The 27,928-nt window shown below is 40.7% G+C and overlaps 1 protein-coding gene across 4 annotated transcripts in view; it reads right to left on the bottom strand.

Annotated features, from left to right (window-relative positions):
- SH3PXD2B (SH3 and PX domains 2B) overlaps positions 1-27,928 on the bottom strand; it is a 1,471,413-nt gene that overhangs the window by 218,128 nt on the left and 1,225,357 nt on the right. For all 4 annotated transcript variants that reach the window (XM_044069105.1, XM_044069106.1, XM_044069107.1 and 1 more), the window contains one exon: positions 16,720-16,818. In XM_044069105.1, the coding sequence (XP_043925040.1) occupies positions 16,720-16,818 (99 nt within the window). The remainder of the gene's footprint in view (positions 1-16,719; positions 16,819-27,928) is intronic.

Below are 27,928 nucleotides of genomic sequence, written 5' to 3'. Positions count from 1 at the left end.
CTGAGGGGCAGGCTGGCTAGTAGTAGGTCGGAGGCTGGGGCCCTGGGAAGAGACCTTTTAGGCAGTAGATTTAGGCTTGGGCCTAGCTGGATCAGAAGCCTTATACAGAGCCAATTTGACCGGCGGCATTGTCATCAGTCTAATTCTGATTTCGGATGTTGGGGGGATCTCAGCAGAAGCTGGTGCCTGCAAAGTGGCTCCAGACACAACCGCATGAGGAAAAAGCGACATCCTGGCTGGAGGAGGCTGATCCGAATGGGTCTCGGAAGAGTCCTGCAATGGTTCGTCGGCTGTCGTCAGTAGCTGCAAAGGTGCTTCACTGAGTTCAGCTGTAGCCTTGTTTTGAGTAGAAGTTGATTGTTGTCCAGAGTTGTGAGAGGGCCTAACTTTTAGCGGCCTATCCTTATCCTTGTCCTTTTTCTTCCTAGGTAAGTCAGAAACTGCATGAGAGACTGACGCCATTTCGTGTTGCTGGAAAGACCAACTAAAATGCCTCACTACAATATCAGCTCTTCTTCTAATAGTATAAGCATTAAAGAGGGCACAGAACCGACACCTTGGAACGTCGTGGTCTGGGCATAAACAAGTGACGCAGAGAGAACTGAAGTCTCGATGTGGGATCTGCTTTCCACAACTGAGACAGTTATTAACTTTCTCTGACATCGGTTTAAGGCAAGAAAAGATTCCCCAACAAAGTACTTAGCTTTAGATGGTTGTCCTCACTCTGGCAATGGCCGACCGACGCACTCGCAAATCTGCACCATGCCAAGAAAGACTGATGTAATGCCATCGGCTGTCTCCCTTTATAGCCCCGACAACCTGGCGTCAGCCACACTCACAGAACAGCCAACACAAGAGGGAAACCTTTACTCTAGTATTCAGGCTGGCGACAAGTGATGACTGCAACAGTGAAACACGAAGAGCATCTTATATTATGTGCTTATTGTTAAGCCACTCTTTTTGCTAAATAAGCTCACAGTAAAAAGTCTATTTAATGGCAGGTATTCTACAGAGGATCCAGGATACACATTTTGATGTCAGCAGAGAAATTAGTAACTATTGGAATATTTATTTTATTTATTGTCTTTTGTTTACGGGGAAAGTACAACTAGGCCCACAGGGTACCCATTTTCAAGGATTAAAGCTCCAGATTACATCACATAAAGTATTCTATAAATATTATACATTACGACATTATTGCAAAAGACATTTCACATTATAAATTCATACAGGCATATTACATTAAACAGAATACAGAAATAAAACATTTGTGTTTATAAATATTATGCAGCAGTAAAAACATTTTCTCCATGAATATGGAGTCTGAAATAAAGGAGGTGGATAGGAGATGTTAAGGGTGTATGGCTGTCAATACATTAAAAATCTGGATGTGCAGTAGAATAAAACTAGACATCAGAAGTCTGGTAAAACTTTAGAGGTGTTATTACACAGATATAGGAAAAATTAGAAAACAGTTTAGAAATTTACCATATATTTAACTAAAAGCATATGAGGTTCAGATAGTCACTTCTCTATCCATACATTACTTAGCCAGGTAGCATTCATGATGGGGATTATCTGCATCTTTGCACATCTCATGATTGCTGCAAGCTACACAAGCCTTTAAAGAATTCAGGTATTTCACTTGACCTGTGCAACACCAGGATAAAATGCACTTGTCATCCTAAAGGCCTTTCCACGGAATAAGAATGCACATTAATAAAAAATGCTTATTGTGCGCCCAGGAAAAATAACTAATTTAATGTTTTTTCTCTCAGACAGAAAATGCAATACAGTAATTACATTCAAAATTCAGAATCCGGAGACACTGCTCTCAAAACAATTCACTTAACTGACCAGTTTTGTCATAATGAAAAAGATCAGCTACTTTTAAAAATATATTCTGATATGCTCTTGTATAAGTGAATGATGCAGTCATTTAATTTGCAGCTACACATAAAACAGTTAAGTGTTCCTTCATCCCAAATGGAGAAGCTGTAGACAATCAAGGCAAAGAATACATTAGAGGAAAAAACAGTACATTAACTTCCAGTACACATCCTTCTGCAGAAAATATGGCTCAGTGGAGGCTTCCAAGAGCAAAAATGCACTGCAGCAGCACTTGTTTTGCATGTTTATTCATATGGCTATTTATGTACGGACTAAAGGAGATGCGACAGCAGGCAGGCCATGATACGCTATGAGGCTACAGTTACTGCACGTTAACGCCACTCACTTTTACTGCAATCGTGGTACTCAGCGCTCTGTTTGACAACTAAAAGTAAATGATGGGCAACTGATTAATTCAGCTAACACACCAGACTACATAACTGTGCTGCAATCTATTAAATACAGTATATACGTTACTGCGGTGGTGGTGCTGCGGTAGCATTGTCGCCTCACAGTAAGATGTTGTCCCGTTCGATTCTCAGCTAAAGCATCTTCTTTGTGGAGACATGCGTGAATGGGCGTACCTTCATTGAAGGTTGTGCATCAGAGCTGGCAACTCGGCACGTAAAAATCTACTGCCAATCATTAGCGGTCCGGAGTTCCGCTGTGGCAACCCCTAACCGGGAAAAGCCGAGAGACACAACAACAACAACATGTGATTAAAAATAAATAGCTGTAGATAAAACAAACTTGCAGAACCACCTCCACTGTCCTAAAACATTACATATTACCAACACTGGCAGTGTGGTGGGGTGAAACCCTGACAATAGGCCAGGAAACCAGAATTCACCCAATGGCACAGGCACCTGATGGTACAGGCAGGGAGAATGGGGCATGACCTTTCTAGGGGGGATAGGGCATGTCCTCTCTGGGCGGATGGTAGTTCTCCATCTGGCTCATGCTGCTGCAGCTGACCTGATGATACGACAGATCCTCAGCTGGAAAGTGGAGGTCCATCATGCTGTAGGAAGTCAGTATCAGAAAGCTGTGGATGTGGCTGCCCAAACAGGTAATAGTAGCCCCTGTCTGTGCATGATATACATCATGCATGCATGGATAAGGGGGCATAGATGGTCTTTGCAGCAACTCCAGTGCTTACATGACCACCAGGGGAGGGGTTTGGCCATATAAAAAAAATGCTCTCATTGTCAGGATGCCAGCTAGAGCACAAAGTACTTTCATGGCTACTAGGATGGCAGGTACCCTTGAAGAGTGCATGTCTAATCAAAGGGATCCTTGATGGTTGGCAGTCATGGTGCAAAAGTTGAACACTACAACTACATACAGTGCATTTAATATTTTATCTATATAACATGCAAGATGTTCCTTATGGTAGGTTTCATATCAGTCTGTATTTCCAGTGATAATGGAAAAAGTACTGACAGATCAATGTCCTCTTGTACAACATATGGCTAAAGACCAACTGTTTTCCTGCTGCCTCTTTTCTTACTCCCAACTAACCTTTTTGTTCATGTCATTAACGTCACAGCAATGGCATGTGCTTTTAGGATGTGGGCCATAACCCAAATAGGCGATATAATTTTAACCAAACCCCTCCCTTGATGGTAACAATACCTCCTGCTGAAGTATGGTCCTGCAGTTCTGTGCTTAGAGGTGTGTACAGGTTATCACATACACATCAAACAGAGGATAAAGTGCAAAAAGCACGGGATCTTGTTTTCTGCTATGTCACTTGGCAACACCAGTTGGTAGTGGAGGAGCAAGCTTGACCACCTCCCTGTCCCACGAGATGGCTGAACAAAACTATAACCACTCATTCCCATTTCTACTGCACCTAGCCTCAAGAGGCTGGACCATTAGATGAACCCGTACTGGGTGTGCACAATAATGGCTCCATCTCTCTGTGGGTCACAGCCCCCTGCCCAGAGATACCTTGAAGACAAACTCCTTTTGTAGCAGATATTAATGCATTCCACTAAACAGATATCCATTCTCATCTTGTCCACTTAGCATTACTGCTACATGATACAACATCCCCAATCTTCTATATGCTAGAGCAACCACTAAGCTAATTCACAGCTACAACGCAACTATCATTCCTTGGCACAGACTGGTACTGGGGTAATGGCACGGATGGCAGAGAAGTACACAGAGTAACAGAAAAATGCTGAAAGTGCAATAATTTTGAAAAAATTGTCAAGATGTTTGTTTGGAGGCCTCTGAAAAATGAGTTGTCACTCATCCAAGTTAAATTCCTAACAAATCACAGTCCCATTCAATGAACAGATAGTTTCTGAAATGTCATTTCACTCCAGTGCTCAAGGTTTCTCTATTACATGATTACAGCCCATCAGGAAATACAGGAACATTCACATGGTAGATGCCGTTTTTTGCTCTACAGGAAAACTAACCTTTTCTGGCATTAAGTGGTGTGAAATTAACATTATGACACTTAAGACACAGATGAGCAGTGCTATTTCAGCACCTGTCTAATTATCCTACATAAAATATCTTAGAGTTATTTTATGCTGCTGCCATTAAAAAGCCATGTTGCCAGATGTTTTGAGGTCCATCCATTCTTTCTTCTCAAACATGGGATTCCACTAACCTCTCCACTACAGATATGAAACGGAGTAGTATGTAAGAGATAGTTCCACTTCTGCTGTCACTCTTATAAAGAAGCTGCAAATTCAGCATCTGCCAGGAGTTAGAACTCTGCTGCACGATCATGTGACAGACCATAACCAATGGAAGTGAGATTAGTACTATACCACTTCCCTAGGTAGCCATTCATAGATTCCTACCATCTCATCCCCCTTACACCTATTCAGAACTCCTAAAGTCTAACACTTTCACAAACTGATACATTCAGTGCTCATTTAACCCTACATTCAGCTGGCGTAAATACCTTGGTGAATTACAGAAGCAAAACTACTGCACGTTAGTAAAAGCCTCTGAAATTACCTTCAGTGCTTGATTTCCTAGGCAAGATAAAATAAAACATTTTCCCAGACCTAATTTTACAGTCTTATGAGAAACCTTTAAACACATATTTTCCAGGATTGCATCAATCTCCTCCTCCTTTACATCGACGTGCTTCTAGTATGCAGGTGTGACCCCCCCCCCCCCCCCCAGACGTCACAAAAGTTTAAAAACATATGCGGCATACTTAACTGAAGTTGAGTAATGAGAAGATGAAACAACTGCTGTGTGTGAAATGGGGGTAAGACCTCCACATTCAACATGCAGGGAGCTTCTCCTCATAATTCTCTTAATTCATTTAACCTGCTCTGCAGTTATGCAAACTTGGCTGACTTGAAGCCTTTTAAATGAAGCATTCAGTCACTTAACAAAAGTTCATAAAATTGTATAGTTACTGAAGCTACTACAGCAGATGCGATGATTATCAGAAATAAAGTGATTCTTAGACATGAAACTGGGTAGAATAAGCTGGACAAAGTCCTGGGAATACTGGCAAGTAAAATGGCCAAGGTGTCCACTTGCAAAGCAAGGCTGAGTAGTGCAAATAAGAAATAAGCATACCATTCAAAGGGCATGCAGCATGGGTAAAGGCCGACAATGTTAACAATGTCACACTGTTGACTGGCCAGATGAAAGAACCCAGGAGCTGAATAATATTGACAATGTTCAGCTTTGTGAAAGTGAATAAGTCAGAAGAATGGTCAAGGTGGATGAATGAGCAAATAACTGAGGAACATCATTACTGCAGAAGCAGATATGCTGAGCTTTTTAGAATCGAAACGGTTACAAATTCCTGGTAGAAGTAGTGATATATTTAAATATTTATTTAACATTTGTTGACCATGACAGTGACTGATTTAAGATAGACAAGGAAATGAAGGGCCTACCGATGCCTGAGTGGACTTTCTATTCAGATATAATAGCAGACTGTAGGCATTATAAACCATATTACAAGGTAACTAAGACAGGCAGAGGCACAGACCTTGCAATTCTTCCCAGACTAGCTAGCAGTGGTGTGGCCTGCATACCAGTGGATGTTCCCACTCCTGACAGAGGCAGTACAGCTGGTGGAGTCACAGGTGTTAGTCCATTTCCTGAAGTACTGACTTAAGGAAATGGCTGGAAATACACTCTCTTCCTTTGTCAAGTCCTGTCTGAGAGCACTTACAGCCATCCTTCCTGTGTGTGTACTTATACAAAGAGAGTGTGAAAGAAAGAAAACTTGAGTGAAATGAGAGAAGAGCAAGAAAAGTGTGCATAAATTCATAATATATTACAATACTGCAGAATGGTCTTGAAAGGTAAATGGTGGAGGTTAATGACCCTAGAAAAGGCTGAGCTGCATTTGCAAGGTTTGAAGGTGATCTATATGAAAGGAGTGGCGTGGGAAAGCAGAAAAACTACTAGCTGAAGCCTGAAAGTGTCATAAGGAATTATATGTGAAGAGGGAAAGACAGGACAGCGAAGAAGAGGAGATACACTGGGAAGAGAAAGGAATAAAAGGGGGAAGAAAGTGGCTGCAAAGACACAAAGAAGGAGTGAGAGGGGAGGCCACATGCAAAATAAAAATAAAGGAGTAAGGTAAGGACTAGACAGCTGTACTGAGAGATGGAAAGAGTGAGAAAAGGGATGCCTCAGCTACTCAAGGAAAAGAAAATGAAAGATAAGTGAAAAGGACAGCTGCAAGAGAGGAAGGAAGGGGAGAGGGGGGGGAGACACAAGCGCTTTGGCAGATGGAAAGAGTGAAGATGGGGATAGCTGAGAGAAGGAGAGAAGCAGATGACAGCTGTGAAAAGAAGGAGAGAGGAGATAGCTAAAATGGAAGAAGGAAGGTCTAAGGACGGTAAGACGACAGATGGGACAAAAAGGCATGAGGAGGGTGATGACAGCAGGAAAATGGATGGAGAGATTAGGAAAGGTTTTGATGAGGATAACGGACAGCTGCACTGGATCAAAGAAGACATGAAGATGGTGAGAAGACAGCTGTCACAAGTGGAAGAAGGAAGTAAGGAGGTAATGAGCTACATGGGAGAAGGAAGAAAACAAGTGGTATTTGCACCACAAAAAGGAAGCAGTAAAGACGTAACGGCACTGGGAGAAGGAAGCAGTAAAGAAGTAGCTAAACCTGGAAAAGGAAGCAGTGAAGAGGTAACTGCACCGAGGGAGGGAAGCAGTAAGGATATGGCTATACCAGGAGAAGGAAGCAGTCAGGAGGTAACTGCATCAGGAGAAGGAAGCAGTAAGTTGACAGGTACACCAGGAGAAGGAAGCAGTAAGGAGGCAACTGCACCACAAAAAGGAACCAGTAAGGATGTAACTGCACCAGGGGAATGAAGCAGTAAGGATACAGCTATACCAGGAGAAGGAAGCAGTAAGGAGGCAACTGCACCGCAAAAAGGAACCAGTAAGGATGTAACTGCACCAGGAGAATGAAGCAGTAAGGATACAGCTATACCAGGCGAAGGAAGCAGTCAGGAGGTAACTGCATCAGGAGAAGGAAGCAGTAAGTAGACAGGTACACCAGGAGAAGGAAGCAGTAAGGAGGTAACTGCAACAGGAGAAGGAAGCAGTAAGGATGTAACTGTACCAGGGGAATGAAGCAGTAAGTAGACAGATACACCAGGAGAAGGAAGCAGTAAGGAGGTAACTGCACCACAAAAAGGATCCAGTAAGAATGTAACTGCACCAGGGGAATGAAGCAGTAAGGAGGTAACTGCAACAGGAGAAGGGAGAAGTAAGGATGTAGCTGCACAAAGAGAAGGAAGTAGTGAGGAGGTAACTCATTAGGAAAAGGGAGCCAAGTGGTAGCTACACTAGGAAAAGGAAGCAGTAAGTCGGTAAATGCACTGAGAGAAGGAAGAACTATAAAGGGGATTAAGGCGGTGGAAGTGCCTAGGCACATAAATGGTGAAGAGGTGAAGGATGTGAATTTCCATGGTTGAGGCACCAATATGTACAGTCAAAAAGGTCTTGTCTGCCTGTAACTGAATATCTGTGTAAGCCTTTCTTGCAGATTAGCTCCCACCCCCTGGTTTAGATTTAACTTTTTTCATCCTGTGTTGGGTACATTCTTTTTTTGATACAGTTGGGCCTTCTCTCGAGTAATGGCAGCTGATGCAGGAACTGTGATAGAAAAACTTAAAGCTCACAGCTGCTCTTGAGCCAGTTATGACATTACTACAAAGCACTACTGTAGATGTGCAATAAATTAAATTCTGCAGCTAGTTCTTGTGGCTAAGGGTAGTCACTTTATCAGCCATGTTATCAACTGCAGCAGATGAAACTCACTAACTAAAGGGCTATTAAACGGCCTACTCCTGCCACATACAAGATCTGCAGCTACATTATCAGAAGTCGGAACTAAAGCTGGACTACTCTATATGGAGAATTGGGAGAGGAGTAATGAGCTCCATTTTATTAGATTGCCTATCTGAGCCAACAGATACTGCCAACATACTGGCCGACAGATTCAATGCCAACTTTACCCCCCCCAAAGGACCAAATCACAATACTGGAGGAATGCCAGGCACCCAGCTTTACTGTAGCACAGGTTAAAGCTGCATTGCCCAAGGCCAAGAATGCAGCTTTTATGGGACCCGACAATATCCCTGGATGTGTTCTACATGAACTACAAAGTGAACTGGCACCACATCTGTGTGCCCTGTTCAATCACAGCCTCACCTCAGGCTTTGTCCATACCAAATGGCGCACTGCTACAGTCATCCCTCTCCATAAAGGGGGAGTGACTACAGACCCTGGGAATTATTGCCCCATTAGCCTAACAAGTCTAATATGTAAGGCTATGGAGAGCATCATCATGGACCTAATTAAAAAGGATATAGGAAATCTCCAAACTCTAGATCCCACACAATTTAGTTTTGTGAAAGGTAGATCATGCCTTCTCAACCTGGTTGACTTCTTTGAGTCAGTCACCAGAGCTATGGATGAGGCCAAGGCAGTTCATACAGCCTACCTCGATCTGGCCAAGGCCTTTGATACCATTCCCCACTCAGGAATTACTGATAAACTCACCAAACTAGGCATCAACCCCTATATCACTAGGTGGATTGCAAATTGGCTCACACACAGAACCCACAGTGTGAAAGCAGCGGACTCCAAGTCAGACTGACGACCAGTCACGAGTCAAGTCCCACAGGGATCGGTCCTGGGTCCTCTCCTGTTTGGCATCTGCTTCTCAGAAGTCCAGGCCAACATGGAGGGATGCTGGCTGACCTAGTTCACAGATGACTGCAAGGGGGGAGCTATTATTAACTCCCTAAGTGATGTAGACATCTTACAGAAAGACCTCACTGTGACCAATGACTGGTGTCGAAACCATGGCCTTAAGCTTAATGCCATAAAATGAGTTGTCATCCCCATTGGGAAAAACTCAGTTCCCACTAATTACCACATCGATGGGAACCCACTGAACACTGAAGGCATTATAAGAGATCTGAGAGACACAGGTTGACAGCAATCTCTCCTTCGACCACCACATTGCCACTGTGGTCAGAAAGTCCTTCTATGTGGCACATCTCATTACCAATGGCTTTGCATCCAGGAAGAAAGAGGTCATCATCTCTCTCTACTCTTCCCTCATTAGGCCAGTCGAGTATAATGCCCCATTTGGCATGTACCTCACTAGACATATGCAACAGCTAGAAAGGCCACAAAAGTACCTCACAAAGAGGATACTAGGCCTTAAATACATGTCCTACACTGACAGATTCAAAAAAACTCCAGCTATTCTCTGTCTCATATCATCAACTAAGAGGCAATCTCTGCTTGACTTACAAAGCCATGTCTGACCCAGCTCTGTTAGAAATGCTACATCTAAAGAAATCCCAATCCCTCTGCACTACATGCTCCAGAGACCTCAACCTCATTACCACAATCAACAGAACATGCTGGAGGGACATGTTCATAATCCAGAGACTGCCTACGCACTGGAATAGACTTCCCATACATGTCAAGTAGAGGACCTCACTGGCCCTCTTCAAGAGAAATTTTGATTAGTGGATGGGAAATAGAAAGTTCACCCCGGGGATGACTCCAGTGGCTCTACTTGATAGAGGCGCCGGGAACTAACGTAGGGCGGCACGATGCCAGGGCACTTCTAGGGGCTAGACTTGTAATCGCTCCAGGGCCATTAGCCTAGTACACACCTATGAACCTATATGTGGAAGGAAGAAACCCAGTGGCATTTATCAAATGGGAGCTGGGTAAAATATTAGTTTTAGCCAAAGGCTCAGTGGTGGAATGGGGATATCGCACAAGTAGTAGAAATCTGAGCTCTCCTTATCCTTGCAATTTAATCCTTAAATGGCTGGACTTTAATGACTGAAAGGCAATTTTAAAGATCATGAAGGGGACAAAAAATAACTTACAGATTGAGGGGCATCAGGTCTGTATAACTCCCAACTACAGCACCTCATTGTACCACAACAGAAAGCAAATGATACCTTATCTCCACTATTGTCAGGATCTGGACTATGTCATTAATCTGAAGTTAAACACCATCCTCTACATTAATTAGGAACAGTTAGTACCATCAGTTTTACTCAAAAAAGGAGGTAGAGCAGATCCTTAAAGGAAGCAGCTGTGGCAAGACATTTGCATGTAATGGCTGTCCAGGATGTTCTGTCAACTGTAAAAATGTGTACGAAAACACAGCGAGAGAAGGAGGGGAAGAGGAAGGTAGTAATCAGCAGAGGCCGAGAGAGAAAAGTCAGGAGAGTCAAAGCAAAGCAAAGCTTATTTAAACTGGTAGCCCTCATCATAACAGGTTTGTGAATCTGGCCTCCCTATCACCATATGAACCTGATTAGCTGTCCCACAAATCCTGGTGGATGAGGTTGAACTGACAGAATAGTCATTGCATAAGTCAGATCCCTCTCCAAGTAACGATGTAGACTCTAACTCCCTTGTCATGTGAAATGTGAAGGGAATAGTTAGTCATGATTCGAGAGTGACTTCAGCAGACATAAACTTTAATAAAATGAATCCCTTACTGGGGAAGGCTGTGTTAACTGTTTGCATTAATTGCTAGAGACTTATGTTGCAGTCAGTGTCTCTCCTGGACTGAGTTCTTCCTTCATTAGCTTTTCAGGATGGTACATGACCAAGGATGAAAGACAAACTATGCAGACACTGTGCACCCACATCAACATATAGGTGCTATGCTGACAATGATTAGATGCAAGTCATACTTCTTGTCTGGTTTCTAGTTGTTAGATGCACAGGCTGTGGAGCAATAGGATTATTTCCTTTGTCAATGACATAGCCACAATTGAAGAGAAGTTTTCTTTCTTGAGCACTGTAACAAGACCTTGACTTGGGGTGAATTCTAAAGTTACTGCTTAGATTATGATTTTTACCTGTATTAACTCTCATTTTTATTATTTTGAGTCTGAATGATCGATTCAGTGAATCAGTTTTGTACTCTTAGGTGTACTTACATAAGGTTTGGCTGTGTAAGCAGTAGAAACTGCAAGCTTCAGGGGTGTTATATTAAAGGACTACATAGATGTTGTGTGTCACTCTTGGAACATAAGTGGTGTGTCAATGGGTATGCAAACTAGGACCATTGTGAATAATTTAACAAAGTTGGGGGCCCAGTTAATCTTCCTGCAGGAAACCAAACTTAAATGTAAGCAGGAAAATAAAACCTTTGTCAATGTTTTTCACCAGTGCAACTTCTGTAAAACAGAGAGTGGCTATCTTAATTCACAGGTCACTATCGAGGACAGCTCAGGAAATGGTATTGGACCCACAAGGATGTTGTATGGTTCTGAACATGTCCATACTGCAAGATGTGTATTTAGCAAATTACTATGGACCAAATGAGGGTGGCTTGTCTCCAGTAAAGGGGTTACAAACACCTTTGGCCAAAGTTTGCAGAAGTAGTCTCCCACTTCTACTGGGGAGACACTTAAATGGTGTCATAGATCCAGCTTTGAATAAAGTGCCAGCTGGCAGGATGAGGATAAACTAGGTGAGAAGAGAACTATTAGGATTTATGAAGGAATGTCATCTAACTAACTTTTGGAGTGGGTTCCATGCAATAGAGTTAGAATACACACCTCATTCAGGGGGAGTGGATTTCTGGTTGACTAATGGACCGCTAATGCGGAAGGTTCAGAACTCTGAGATTCTATTGGAACCTTTGTCTGATTACACTATTGCTATTATTAGCTTACACCAGGAAGATAGGCAGAGTTTTGAAGATATGTGGAAATCAGAACCACTTTTACTGCAGGGAGGAGACGACCTGAGTGGAAATATAAGCAGCTACTGGAAAGATTCAGTAGAAAGAGGAAACTATATGATTGCAGCTTGGCTGAGATTTAAGCATCAGTATATTCACTTTATGTGGCAGCTGAAGATGCATAACATTGACAGGTGGGCAGCAAGGATGGAAGACGTTCCCCTTCAAATTAAAGAACTTGAATTTAGGCATGTGACAGGAAAGTGCCTGAATATGCAGATCTGCTGGGAAATTAAAAGACAAAAGCAGGAGTAGAAGGGTTGCAGTTTTCCCATATTACAAAGAAATGAGTTAAAAAAAGTTACAAATTATTCTACTGGGCCAAGGGCATCACATTCAACAAACTATTAGCTAGTAGATGCAAGGAATATAATAGTAAGATGTCTGCGATGGCATCAATGAATGCATACGGGGCATCACAATGGAATTGAGGGATATTGTTAGGCTGTTGGAGGAAGAGTATCAATGGGCAGTCAAGCTTGAATACGACAGGGACGGGAAGTGAATTACTACACTCAGACTGGCCCAAGCCTAAGTCTCTTACAGCCACCCAGATGAGGGAAGCTTGGTAAGCCCATTACTCTTAGAGAGATTTATGAATCCATAGACAGCATTCCAGGAGGGAAGTCCCCTGGACAGATAATCTCAATGTAGATTTTTATAAAGCAATAAAAAACATGTTTTATGATGCCACAGATGAACTTACATGAGTGGGTTATTTGGATGGGGCAATTCCTCACGAGCCTGGTTATGGTCAAGGTGATTATGATCCTGAAACCTAAAAGGGAGCCCTGTAAGGCAGTAAATTAAAGACCAGTATCTCCAATGCAGACAGACCTTAAAATCTTAGTAAATGTTCTAGCCAGATGCTTAGACAGTCTTTTGCCCACTATAATCAAAGATAACCATCTAGGCTTTAAGGAAAGGCAGGGTGAAACTGATGAAATTAAAATCTAGCTCAACAACCAACATACATGTCAAACGACATAGGGGCTTTGCTAGCAGATATTCATAAGGCCTTTGATTTCCTTTTTTTATGTTTGTTCTTGTGTGGCAGGTCTTATTTATACATGGTTTTCATTAATGATGATGTGTCATTTTTATAACATGGTGCCACTTGTTATAGACTTGGCCCACAGCCCAGCTTTTGATGAGTCAACATTTTGAATTTTGGAACCAGAAGGAACTGATTGGGGGTGGACAGGTCTAAGATAGGACACCAAGAGCCTTCTTTTCTGGGAACCAGAAACAGCCTGGAGTAGAACCCTTTTCCCTTCTGATGTTCTAGAACTGGTTCCACTGATCCCTGAGAACACAAAATCTGGATATGAGGAAAGCCTCTGTTTTTTTTTTATTTAGAGGAATATCTGGGTAGTCTGAGTATTTTAAAGGCTCTTTAAAAGTAAATTTGTAACCATTTGAAATAATGTTTAGAACCCACTTGTCTGAAGTGATGAGGGACCAGTTTTGTTTGAACAGGGGCAGCCTTCCTCCTAGTCTTGTGGGGGGGGGGCAGGCAAGGAGACTTGGGTAATAGAGCCATTGTTGCTCTCTGGCAGATGCCTGTAGCCTAGAACTCCCTTGCCTGAAGTTTCTGAGGTGCATTGCCCGGGTCTCTACAGTTGCCGCCACTGCCTTTGTGCCCTTTCCTACTGGGGTTTCCTCTGCCTGCTTCTAGACTGGGAGGGAAAGGACCAGTGTTTGGTGGGGAAGTTCCTACTAAACCTTTGTGGCTGAACTTGAAGGAAGTCTTTCACAGTCTGCATAGACTTAGCTTTGTCTTCCATCTTCTTAAAAACAACCTCAGCTTTAAACCCAAACAGGAAGTCCTCGTCTACGAGAGCATCAATGAGGTTAGACTTAACATGGTCAGGAAGAGATTTTCCCTAAGCCATGCATGCCTTCTAATAACAGAACCAGTGTCTGCCAACCCAGCTAGGGGCCTTCACAGCACTGTAGTTACAGTGTAAGGAATGCCTAGCTACCTGTGAACTATTGTGGCAAAGATCCAAAAGTTCCTTAGAAAAGTTTTTATTCTCAAGGGAAGAGGCCTTTTGTTTCAGCTGATCCAGGATGGTTTGCTGATATTTAATTAAGTGAAATTAACAGTTGAGAGCCCTCATGGCCCTCATGGTCACGGTGGCTAAGGTATATACTTTTTTCCTAAATCTGTGAAGAGCCTTACTCTCTTTATATGTAGGTAAAGGATTTTTAGAGGAAATGGCTGTAGCCCCTATGAGTCCTGGAGTGACCACTTCTGGATCAGCAGAAGGATTTTTGAAAAGGTATTTAAGGTTGTCCTGTACCCTATAAAACCTGTCTGGTTTTCAAGGAGCTGGGAGAAGAAAGTCAGGATTTAAGGAGGAATCCAAGAAGACATCCTCAACCACCTCTAAAACAGGGGGAATGGCAAGAGGTTTGTCCTCTGGCATATCCAGGAATGCCCTAATTCTCTTTTTAGACTGAGGGTATTCCTGTGCTTCCCCACTTGGAATGTTCCATCATATCATGGAGAGTCTCTCCAAAGGTAATATCCTCTTGGGGAAAGCATAGGCCAGATTCTTCTTAGAATCTGATTCCTCAAAAGAAGTGAGGAAGGGTCCTTCTTCAGAAACAGATGCCTTTAGGTCAGCATCCTCAGCAGATTCAAAAGGATCTGAAAACACTTCAAAACTAATATCCGTTGTCTACATCTGACTATGGAGATCAGATCTTCAGCTAGGCTAACCAATTCCTGCTGATATCCCTGAGAAAGAGAACTGGTAGGCCTAGGGTGAAGGCCCTGCAGAAGCACACCTCTTAGGAGTCCCTTTGGCCTCATGCCTAGGGACATCCAAAATTATTACGCCTGTTTCTCTGGAGGAATAAGGAGCTGGTGTAGGCCAAAGCTGCAAAGGAGTGTCACTGATTAAAGTGCTCTCATCGGATGCCGAGGCCTGCTGAGCAGTCCCGGACCCAACTGATGAGCTGAAATAAAGGGCCTGTACAGAAGTAGAGGGACCAGATGGCATATCAGACTTTGAATAGGTCTTGACAGAGGCCTGCACCACCACCTCAGACACAGAAGGGGGCTACGAAAGTGCCTCACCTTCTTCAACAATCACAAGCCTTGAAGGAGAAACAGAGAATGGCTGTTGTCTGAGGCGCTAAGCTTGGGTCTCTTATCTTTTTCCCTCTTACACCTAGGCTGCTCAAACTCTGAATGACCGCTGGACTCCATCGGACACTGAGCAGCAGATTTAAGACTAAGGAATCTAGCTAAGATCTCGGCCCTACATTTGATCATTGTACAATCAAAACAGGCACAAAAACAGCAACTAGAGATGTTGTGATCCGGCCCTAAACAGGTGACCCAAAGTGAATGGAAGTCTCTGTGTGTGGGATCTGATTACTACATTGGAGACAATTGTTTACCTTATCTGACATAACTTAAAGCAAAAGAAAAGAGTTCCCCAATGGGTACTTATCTTTCCAACGACTTCTCTCTGGTGCGGATTGACTGATGCACTGAAACGGCAAGAAAAGACTGATATCCTGACATCGACTGGCTTCCTATATACCCATGTGCATTGACGTTGGTTAGGATAACCACCAGCCTAAGGAGGAGACGACTTTTTCTCTGACAGTTGGGCCGGCCAAGGGCATTCATGACTGGAAATCTCACAAGTCAGAACTGCAACAGTGAAACATGAAAAACATCTGCCAAATGCTCCCCCTAACACCTTGTATCTGGGGCAACTGCTCCCTTTGCCCTGGCCTAGCTACACTCCTGGATAGAATATGGGATTAGGAAAGAAGGAGTACTGAATTAGTCAAGCTCAATTAATTAATCTCTTCACTTTGAAAGAGAAATCAGAATGTTTTGGGATCAACCAAGAAATAAAATTACCCACCAGTTCAGAAGTTTCTGTTGCTGTGACACACACACACACACACACACACACACACACACACACACACACATGCGTGCGCACGCACACACGTCATTAATTCAGAAAAATGCTGGTCTCGATGACACTTGGCATAACAAACATTATTAACAATGAAGAGATCCTCATGTATCAAGCTTAGAAAAAAATGAATCAACTGTACCTAAATCTGTCTCATACAATGGTTGTGAAAAATAACTAAAGTCCTAGAGCTGTCAAAATCACTTAATGATTAATTCATTGATCTTGACTAATTCAGTGAACCAGTTCTTTGGTGCATTACATAACATAAATTGTTTGGAAGGTCACAATAGGGTGCATGCATATACATATACAGAAACACAAACATACACACATAGACATAAATGTATGCTTGTGACAACATTTGCTGCTTCGTGAATTATGTTTATTATGACTATTTTCTGATTTTCTTTGAAGGAGTGGTAAAATCATGAGATACAGCAGTCCTGCCTGCTGCCAATGGATGCCAGATCCAACAGATTATTAACTGCCACTTCAATCCACCTTTTCCATAGCATATTTCATATTTGTGACACCAACAAAATGAAACACTGGCTACATTCTGAGTATCCATATTTATTTATACATGCATATTATAAGCTGACTAACCTTCATCTGGCTGAAAGTCATCCAGCGTTCCATCCTGGGCCTCTAGGCATGTTGCCGGTACCCATCCCTGCTCATCAGCTGTGCTTACAAACCACCAACCTGAAAATCCAAAGAAAACATTAGTTTAGATATCATGCATGCAGCATCTGCAGTACTACACAGCAAGATGAAGGACTACATTTGATACTCCAGGCAGCCATTCTGACTATCACTTCCTTCTTAATTTGATTCTACAAAGAGGCAAAAGCCAGGAATTACCAGAATGGCTGTCCTCATTCTGAGTAGCCTAAAATGTATGGCCATTTCTGCCATATCACTGCAACCTAATTATAGCATCCCCTCTACTCAGTCTCTAGCATCTGCCCAGTAGCTTCTCCAAACTTCCATGGTTACTACTGTACTGGTGGTTGCAACCCCCACCCAAAAGCTGGGGCACTAAGGACTCAGAGACCTGCATCTACAAGTGTCCCCTTATCCCTGCCATTGTCCCTACACCTGGGCTGCTTATCAAACCTTGTTACTCTCACTGCAGACTGCAGCTCTCCCAGTGGGGGAGCCTCATTGCTAAAAGGTTTTGTTGCTCTACAATCTAGCAAAAATAGAAGAGGACTGCAACCTGTGACAGGGACACAAGACATGAGAAACATAGGAGAGTCATGGGTTACTACCAGACTTTCCATCAGAGACATCACTGACTTGTGACTTCACTTCAGCAAGTCTGATGTCTCACTTGCCTTCAGGCATACAGGCATATAATTCCAGACTTTGGTTAAACAGTCAGGTAACCCCCCCCCTTTCTTTTTCAAAATGATCTACATGCTAGCAAGCCTGGCATATGAACAGCAGTTTGCAATTTCTAGTACACATTTTTTAGCATACTAGACCCCAGACACTACAATAAACGTTTCACTTTCGTACATGCCACAATAACATCATTATTTAATACACTGCAAGTCAACAAATACAGACTTATCCTGCATTCAGACTAATTTAAGTCATTAATAAATCTCTATATTAAACTCATATAAGCACAGAATATTCATTTATAGTTCTGCCCATGCAATGCTAAATGGCAGTAATACTACTGGGTCTCATATCTGTGGCCAGCTGTTGAACCTTTTACTCTCCTCACACAAACATGTATACCCTCACTCAGCTCTTCATCCAGCAAGTAATAAATTAGTTCCATCTCTCAAAGATGCAGAATGTTGAGGCTAACATATTGGTATTATAATTACTTTACTTTATAATATTAGGTAGAACGCCTAGACATGGTAAGGCCTTGCTGTCTCTAATTATGGTGGATGCCAAAAAAGCAATTACGAGAAAAAGGAAATCAGAATCTAAACCAGTTATATTAGAAGTAGTGCATATAGTAACAGAGATAAAACAACTGGAATTGAAATTTTTAGGAAAAAGGTAGGAGCAAACTACATAGGAAAAAATGGGAATTCGGGGAACAATACATACAGGGGAGGAATGAGGTTTAAAAGAAGGCAGGACATAAATGAGCTATGTAATGTTTGACTGAAAATGATTGGGTAGATGATGAGTGATGTATAATGTTCACAACCGGCAGCGTGTTAGCATGGTTTGTGATGTAAAATGCTTGCAACTAGGATTATGTCAATGTAGTTTGTTTTCATTTATATAAATGTATGACTGCTTATGTTATAAGTGATTGGGTTAATAAAGATGTTTCTTTTTTTTAAAAAAAAAAAAAAGTTCAGGAACTGAATAATTTATGCAATGTTGCTTAGGTTATACGATATATAGCAATATATGTAAAGCATAATGTTTGTTGATTTTAACTTGTTAATACAGTTTGATTACTTTTATATAAATGTAAATGTGAATATGTCACAAGTTACAATTCAATAAAGGTGTTTAAAAATAAAAAATACTTTTACAGCAAATAAGGTTTCACCCAGATTCCAACCTAGAACTAGCCATCCTCTGTTTCCACGTCTTTGTATCTTCATTATGGCTCTAACCTTCCAGTCCCAGTCTACCACCATTTCAGGGACTTTTGTTCTCAATGATAATGCTGAGACTGAAGTTGGGACAACCGTTACTTTCTGAGAATCTCATCCTATTTACTCTTACGGTAATAGTGGCACCAGCAAAGCCAGCACATGAGCTGTCCACACACTATACTTGCCAGCTATCACAAAGGGATAGTACTAAAGTAGGTAATTTCACCCAGCCCATGTAAAGAAAGCCTGTAGTCAAGCACTATGCCCCACCCTTTGATGATAGCCCATTAGTACCCGGGATGCCAACTTAACACTGGTCACTAGCAATGTAGACAGATACAAAAATATTGACAGCAACATTGTTCAGGCCTAGGTGTATTACACTACAGTTTGCTGCATTTACCAACAACTAACTCTCTGGCACTCTGATTTGATGGAGACAGTCCCCACACATAGGCACTGACTCTTTGGTATTAATAACTGGAGTCACTGTCTTAGGATACTAAATATCATTGCCGTGGCATAGTACCTTAATTAAAGGTTAAACCTCATTATATCCAGAATTGAACTTTGTGGTACCCCATCTCATACCTCTCAACTTCTTAGCACAAGAAATCTAGAAAAAGTCTGACAAAATGGGGGGCAAAGGCCCAAAAAATAGGGACATATTTTACATATTGCTCTTCTAAACTTAGAAAGTTGTTAGAGTAACAGGGTTTGTTTTTAACATATATTTTCTGAAGGATTTGAAGTCTGAAACTCAAATGTATGTCATTATTTACATCCCAGTGATTTGATAAAAAAAAATCCACAAATTTTATGAGGAACAGGCCAAAAATATTAGCCAAAACTCTGGACAGTTGAGAGGTATGCCCCATCTCATTTAGGCAATGCAAGTATGAGAACACATTGTCTATAACCTGTACTAGATATGTAGTTTATTACAATAATTAAGGGGTGTGTGAAGCCAAAGAACCACACATGGGTAATCCTAAGGAAACGTATTTTTAAACACTGATGTTGTTGTTTGTCTTTCGGCTTTTTCCCGGTAATGGGTCGCCACAGCGGAACTCTGGTTCACTAATGATTGGCAGTAGATTTTTACGAAATGCCGAGGTGCCAGCTCGACGTCCAACCTTCAACAAAGGCATGCCCATTTACGCACGCATGTCTTTCGAACGCTACCCAACCACGGAGGGACATGCAGACTCCACACAGAAGGCACTCCCAAGCCAAGCCAAGCCAAGTATCGAATGGGAGAACCTCTTGCTGTGAGGTAACAACACTGATAACTGATTAAATTTCAGTCCGACTCATTGTATCATATATATATTTTGCACAACACACCTTCATTTTATTTACCAAGACTGGACTACAGCAGAAGCATCTGAAAGTCAAGGCAGAAAAAACAAAATTCACTTAACTGCTATCCCCCCATTTAACAGCTAAAGAGATAGTCACATAAAATGAATCTTATCTAGTCTATCACAAGTACCTGCTAATGAATGTGGTTGACTGATCTCCAAGATCTCTTGTCTGGTCAACTCATTTCATAACAATTTTATTATACAGCATCCACTGCCTAAAAACAGCTCTTATGATAGTGATTCTTCAAATGGCTGTTTCCATTCTAATATTCTTAAATATAATTTCCATGATTCCATATATTGTGCATCTTAACTTCTAAATGCATGCTCTGATAAGCTACAGAATAGAGCATCGAACGTTTTTCAGTACTGAGTTTCCTGTAGTTTTCAAACCAATTGTTAATAATGTATATAATTAAATTCTTTAATTTTATGTGAATATACAGAAAAGATAGAAGGTGTTCACTTCAGGATGCTAGGACTGATTAGTGTCGTGCATAACTTCATACAGATTCTTTGAGAGTGACCTGAAGTTTCAGACAAAGCTTGTATATTAGTAGCCATTAAAAATATTTTGCATCAAAGACTTTCTGAACAGACTACTGATACTATTATATTACATTACCATAACTGATCCTAGTGGTTTCAATTACCAGTCACTACCTCACAGAAGTGCTTATTATCACCCTTGACCTATGTATACCCTTGACACTCCACACAGAAACTGACACCAACAAAATGCTGGGACAACCCAGGCTAGGTTATAAAATATCTGATGTAAATGCACCGGATGATAAAGCTAGATTTGTAAGCAAGCTAGAGAAAATATTAATGACTGAAAAAATGTATATTTTAACATTTTGTGACCGAAAGAGTATATTGATCTAAGCCAAAGGGCCTAAGAGCTTTCAAAATGCCTTCCTTCCAGTCGATGAGACAGATGCACAAGAATAAATGTTTAAAAAGAGATGGCTTGATGCAGCACACAAACGTGCTATAGAACAGGTATGTATCACACATATGTGCTACAGAATGGGTATGTATCACACAAATGTACTACAGAATGGGTATGTATCACACAAACGTGCTACAGAAAGGGTATGTATCACAAAAACGTGTTACAGAACAGGTATGTATCACACAAATGAGCCTACAGAATGGGTATGTATTTTAATAGACAGATACTCAATCAAAACTGACAAAAAATGACACAAATATTAAAGATGCTCATCTAGAATTAGCTGCTTGCCTGGATACTCGAGTGTAGTATAGAACATTGAGTGATTTTTTTTTAATTATTACAACTACAGAAGTCTTTTAGACCCTGTTGGCCAATGGTACACAAGGTTTTATGTCAGGAAATGTTTAAACTTAGTTTCTATATGTGAACATCATACGTTCAGAATTTTAGGTATTATCTGGCATGAAGACATGTTTAAAACAAAAAAAATGTAATTTATACACAAGTATAAGATATATATTTAACTGATATACTGTGCATACATGTGATTCTTCAATTAAGTGAATTTTGTCTTAAAGATATACATTTTTAATGATGAATGCCTTGTAGATTTGATTCTTGAATTAACTGAATTTTGTCTTAAACTTATACATATTTTTAATGATGAACTTTTAAAACAACTAAATGTCACAGCTACGGGAGCTTATTTCACACCTTCTTATACAGATCTGTTTATGGGGTAATTTGAAATAAAGATTTACTGCAGATTTATTGATATTTTAATTATTGTAAAAGGTGGTACAAAATGTTTAGATACTTTTAACGATTTTTTGTGGATTTACATTGTAAAATTTTTGATTTACAGTTTACATATGTTTACAGTAAGTCTAAGTTTTCTGGATATGGAATTGTTGGGAATAAATAACACTTTTCAGATAAGACTGTAGAGAAAGCTGAATAGTTTCAATGCTTTTAAGTATGGGATTTTACATCCAGTACATGTTCTTAAAAGCTAACCTTCTGGTGTATTTAGGAGAGCCAGATGTCTTTGTTCCAGATGGCCAGATTTTTTTTTTTTTTATCCGAGACTTTTTATAGGTTTATGGGTGACTACTAGGCTAGCTGCCCTTTAGAAACATTTTAAGCCTAGCCAATTTCACTCAAAACAGAGAATAAGACCCAGTACGTTTTGTACATCATGTGAACACCTTAACCATTATGTCAGTCCCCACCCCTTATAGTATAATAACATTTCGACTAAACTTTTATGTAGAAAATATGATATTAAAGATGTTCATAGGTTCATACTAGGGCATTTATAAGCCTAGCCAGAGTGTGTTTGGCTTTCGCCACCCATTTTAAATGAATTTTGCTATGCCCTTTTTCGAGGTTAGTATACTGTGCCTCTGTCTAACAGTGACACAGAAGTGATACCCGGGGTAAACCTATCTCCCATACACTCAAGATTCCTCTTGAAGAGAGTCAATGAGGGACTCTGCCTAACCTGGACTGAGATTTTATTCCAGAGTGAAGGGAGCCTCTGGGTTATGAATCTGTCCCTCCAGCATGTCCTATTTATTTCAGTGCTGAGGTTCAAGTCTCTCAAGCACGTAGCTCGATGGGATTTGGATTTTCTGAGGTGCAGCATGTCCATTAATTCTGGGTTGGACATGACTTTATACGTCAGGCACAGATCGCCTCTGAGCAGGCGGTATGCCACTGACTAGAGCTGGAGTTTCTTTAACCGGGCAGCATATGGCATCTGTTTGAGCCCTTTGATCCTCTTGGTGAGGTACTTTTGGGGTCTTTCCAGTTGCTGCAGGTGTCTGGTAAGGTACATCCCAAAAGGGGCATTGTACTCAATTATGGGCCTGATGAGGGATGAGTAAAGAGGCACGATGACCTCCCCTGATCTAGATGTGAATCCCTTCTTGAGAGATCTTATTGGATACTGTGCAAAGTACATTGTGGCAGCTTGAATTTTGTAAGGTATGGATGGAGGAAAACAGAAAGATATTTATTATGTGATGGAGTATAATCTGTTCTCTAAAAATTTAAAATTGAAATTTAACAAAGTATGGAATATTACTAAAGATGATGTCTAATTAAAATGTTTTACAAATAAACAAATGTTCATATAGTACGAGTAAAACCTAGAAAATTATTTAGTACATAGTATTTTCCCTATGCCATTTGATTTTGATATTTATCAATAACAGGACACAGGTACTTACCCCCTGTAGTAATGTATTCGCTGCAAATATGGTGTTAGAGAATAGGTAACATAAATGGGAAATATTTTAAAATATTAAAATACAGCTGTGGCCCAGAATGAATAGTTTATGCTTTAAAGTATTCCTGTAACTTAGTTTCTATAGGAGAAATGAAACAAAAGTCTAAGAAAAAAATTCATGAAAATATTAGAAATATTTGTAATAAGTCTGAATATAGTTTACCTGCAGTTCATTTTAGAGAAGTTAATTTTCAAGAAGTTAACCATGTCAATATTAAATGAATATTAGCTACTGTATTATGTCAGGTTGTTGATCAAAATATATGGGGATATTAATGTGGTAAACATATTTAAGAAAGAAAGGAGTCACACATGAAATTTGATATTTTTAAAAATAGGGGTCTTAATACTGACTTTAATTGGAAGGTATTGTTTTAAATAATTGTTATAAACTGTTTGCATGGTCTTAATTTATAACTTGTTTAATTGTTACTAGCTATTTGTCGATTGTTAATTGGTTTTATTATATTAAGTCATGCTTTCTTTGTTGTGTTAAACTATTTTAAAGTCAGTTTTTTATCAGCTGCTTGTTGTTTTTATTCTTCTTCTTCTTATTATTATTATTATTATAAGATATTTAACTTGCTTACTAATGAGGCACATAGAGATATTGCTTTTATTTCCAGGTTAGAATATTGGGCCAGATTCAATAAAGCTTAAAGTGTACACAGTTTGTGTTCAAGAACATTATTATCACAGTTTTTGTCCTTTCTAGTCACTAAAAGATTACACTACGTGTACATACAGTCTACACACTGTGTTAACCTTTATGAATCCCCGTCAATATTTAAACTGCAAGAATATCAGTAGGAAAACTAAAATTCACATACTTAGCAAATACGTGCTACAGATCTTCCGGTCTGTACCTGGGAACCCCCCTCCCCTACCTAACATCCCCCCTGAATTTATATAACCTCCCGGTCCCAGGGCGCCAACTTTAAAGTAATTCCGCCCTTGGCTGCTGCGTCTCCTGGTATTAGCGTCTGCAACTATAGTAAGGTAATTCTTGTTTGTTCAACACTGTACCGCTTTTTGTTGTAAAGTAAAAAGTGTATGGTAACTGCTGTTTGTTTATTTATGTATGCCTGTATTTTAAAACAAACACAAGAGGAAGGGAGATAGCAGCTTGATACCTAGCAATGTCCTTACACTGAATGGGTTCGATAACTGTACTGTATGATGGTTCAGCGGTCAATGCAATGTGCTAGCTGACCTTAACCTAGTATTGTGCGTATTTCTTGAGAGTGCTAGTCAGATGGTAATAACACCAACCCCTGCATGTGCGATGTGTAAGTGGTGAAACGCTATCCAATTCAGACCTGTTTTCACGTATTCTTGGGTGTACTGGCCAAAAAATACTTAAATAACGCCAACCTTTGCATGTGTGATGGTTAAGCGTTCTGCGTACATCACTTATTAACCACAAACCTGTACTACATGCATTTAATATAAATTTCACGTATTCTTGGGTGTACTGGCCAAACAATACTTAAATAACACCAACCCTTGCACGTGTAATGGTTAGGCGTTCAGCGCACATCACTTACTAACCATAAATCTGTACTACATGCATTTAATATAAAAGGAGAAAGCAGCAAGGACTTCCATACTTAAATAAGAGTGTAGGATAATGTACAATGAAGGGTAGCGTTTAGCCGGACCTAAGGGAACAAAGCTACAGCCACCTAACTGTAGCTCGCTGAGTGTGCTGGGCAACAATAACCAGACACGCCAAACTCTGCACGTGTTCTGCTGGGCAACAATAACTGGACACGCCAAACTCTGCACATGTTCTGCTGGGATGTCCTAATTATTATCCTGCTCAAAACGCTTCCCCAATGCTGTTTAAAGGACCAGTTTACTGAAACAACACCTAGCCCACGTCGCACTGCCTACGTAGTGGAATTAGACTGTTTGCTTTCCCTTGAACGCTTACTTTATAGCATGTTGCTCTGAAGCATTTGCGGACTTAACTCTTTGTGATTGTATGCTATTGCTGTGTGCCAATGTTTCTCTGAACTGCTTACTAAAGTGCATTTTATTAGTATAGATTGTTTTGAAAGTGTGATGAATATGTTGCTCAGAATACCTGTGTTTTAACTCTTATATTGAAAAGTATAGATTGTTTTAACTCTTATATTGAAAAGTATAGATTGTTTTGAAAGTGTGATGAATATGTTGCTCAGAATACCTGTGTTTTAACTCTTATATTGAAAAGTATAGATTGTTTTAACTCTTATATTGAAAAGTATATGCTATTGTGGGGGCCAATGTGTTTCTGTAACTGTTTAACCAAAGTGCAATTTCTCTCTCTACATTCTCTCCTCTTCTCCAGCTTTCTAACCCTGCAATACTCCCTGTGACTACACCTGGCTTGGTTGCCTACACCTAACCTAAAACATAACAAGCTATATTGCCTCATCCCTGTATGGGAATAGGACTAAGCTCCTCATAGAAGAACTCAAGAAAGTATGTACAACCGCTGCTAACCTTGTATTATTAAAGAATTCTAAAGCCCTGCTAGCTGTTCAGTACGCTCCCTTGCCAGGAAACCCAGCAGCCAAACGCTAATTAACCCTGTACTTCCACTATTAGCCCTCCTCTAGCTCACTTTTTACCAGACTCTCTCCCTAAAACATAATCCAGCCTAGGGATCTACCCTGGTGAAATCACAGGTGCATTTCAGCATTTGTCCACTAGGTGGCACCCTCTCCCCACTATTCCCGATTTCCCATATCTTTTACTTTACTCTCTAGTATTCTATACATGTTTTAAATTCCCTTTTTTCTTTTCTCTCTCCCTTTTCCAAACGTCGTTGGCAACTCCATCCCACTAAATCCCCTGTCCCTTGTACTTACCTTCTCCATTCAACAGTTCACTGATAGGCTCCCACTCTCATCCTGCCTTCCTTGGCTCTTCCCGCTCCGTTCGCCCTACGGGCTCAGTCCACTCCCCTACCCTGCCCCCAATTCCCACCCACCCCAAGTACCTCTACATTTATACCTTCATAACCACACCCACTACATCACCTATCCAATTACACTCCACAACTCTCTCTATATTCACTCCCTTACCCCGCCCATTCTAACCATCACTCATCCCCCTAGAAAACCCTACTTCACCAATTAGTGTCCTCTACTCAAACCTACACCCACTACCTAACCCCGCCCATATAAACCATTACTCTATACTACCCTCCTACAATTATTCGGAGACATATCTACCTCCAGTGCATAGAACCCTCCTGCTCCTAAAAGTTTACTTGCAACCACTTAGGAACTTTTAACTATCTTCTTCATTTCTTGCTTTTTCAAAAGCCATCTATACAATCTTCCCAAAAGCCATATCCCCCTCCACTCTACTACTACTTCTCCTCAACATAGCATACATTTACTACCTCACCCAGCCCATATATATTAACCACTCACAGGCTTTTCACATAATACATCTCAACTCACCTCCTTTAAATCCACACACAACAATATCTCCCCATCTTTATCCTGTACAAAGCCATCTACTCTTTACTTATAAACTTATCAACCCTCAAAAACACCATACCACCATAGTAGCTAATAAATCCTTTACCAACATAATAAAGCCCAGCCTAAACTCCAAGCAGTCCAAACACCTCTCCAACCTATCCCTATATCTAATAACCACTCTACTCTCAGGAGATATCCACCCAAACCCAGCCCCCTCCACCTCTACCACCATAGATAAGTCTATACTATTCACCTCTCTAAACTCCCAAAGCATAGTAAACAAAGTACCAAACCTTCATGCTTGGCTTTCACATAATAAACCTGATATCCTATCCATCTCTGAAACTTGGCTAAAACCCCAAATAAAAGACCATGAAATAATACCACCAAACTACTCAATCATCAGAAAAGATAGATCCCACAAAAAAGGGGGTGGAGTAGCTCTACTATACTCATCCTCCTTGTCAGTCACACCTTATAACAAATCCATCCCAAATTTCAATAATGCTGAACTACTCCCATCACTACTTCAAGTCAATAAATACAAGCACATATGTATAGCCTCCCTCTATATCCCCCCCTGGAGATAATATTACCACACTCGAGAATATCCTATTCTGGCTCTCCACCAACATTAGCAATGAAATCATAACTTTGGGTGACACAAATATCAACTAGTCCTCAATTCAGTCTTCCACAAACCCACTTAATATCAACCTTTATAACTTCTCACAGCTAATTAACAACATAACCCGCCCCTCAAAAACTCTTTCCAATGGTAGCATTCTAGACTGGATCTTAGTCTCTCACCCTCATTATTTCTCTGATAGTGCTACACTTCCAGACTCCCTTAGTGATCACCTACCCATCTTCACATACCGACTCCCTGTACCTTTACAGAGAACACATAATTATATTACTACCCACAACCACAAAAACTTCAACCCAATAGCTTTCTCTGACTCTCTAAAAGTAGTTGACTGGAACATTCTAAAAACTTTACCTCTAGATAATGCTGTGGCCCACTTCAACACAACCTTCTTAAACCTCCTAGACTACCATGCTCCTTTAAGGACTAAAAGAATAAAACTAAAAACCACCCCCTGGCTAACCAAAAACACACTTACAGC

The sequence above is a fragment of the Protopterus annectens genome, chromosome 4.part0 (genome assembly GCF_019279795.1).
Source record: "Protopterus annectens isolate FY-2018-M chromosome 4.part0, PAN1.0, whole genome shotgun sequence".
Classification (NCBI taxonomy): Eukaryota; Metazoa; Chordata; order Ceratodontiformes; family Protopteridae; genus Protopterus; species Protopterus annectens.
The sequence above is the reverse complement of the archived record's forward strand: the minus strand, read 5'-3'. Positions and strand labels throughout refer to the sequence as shown.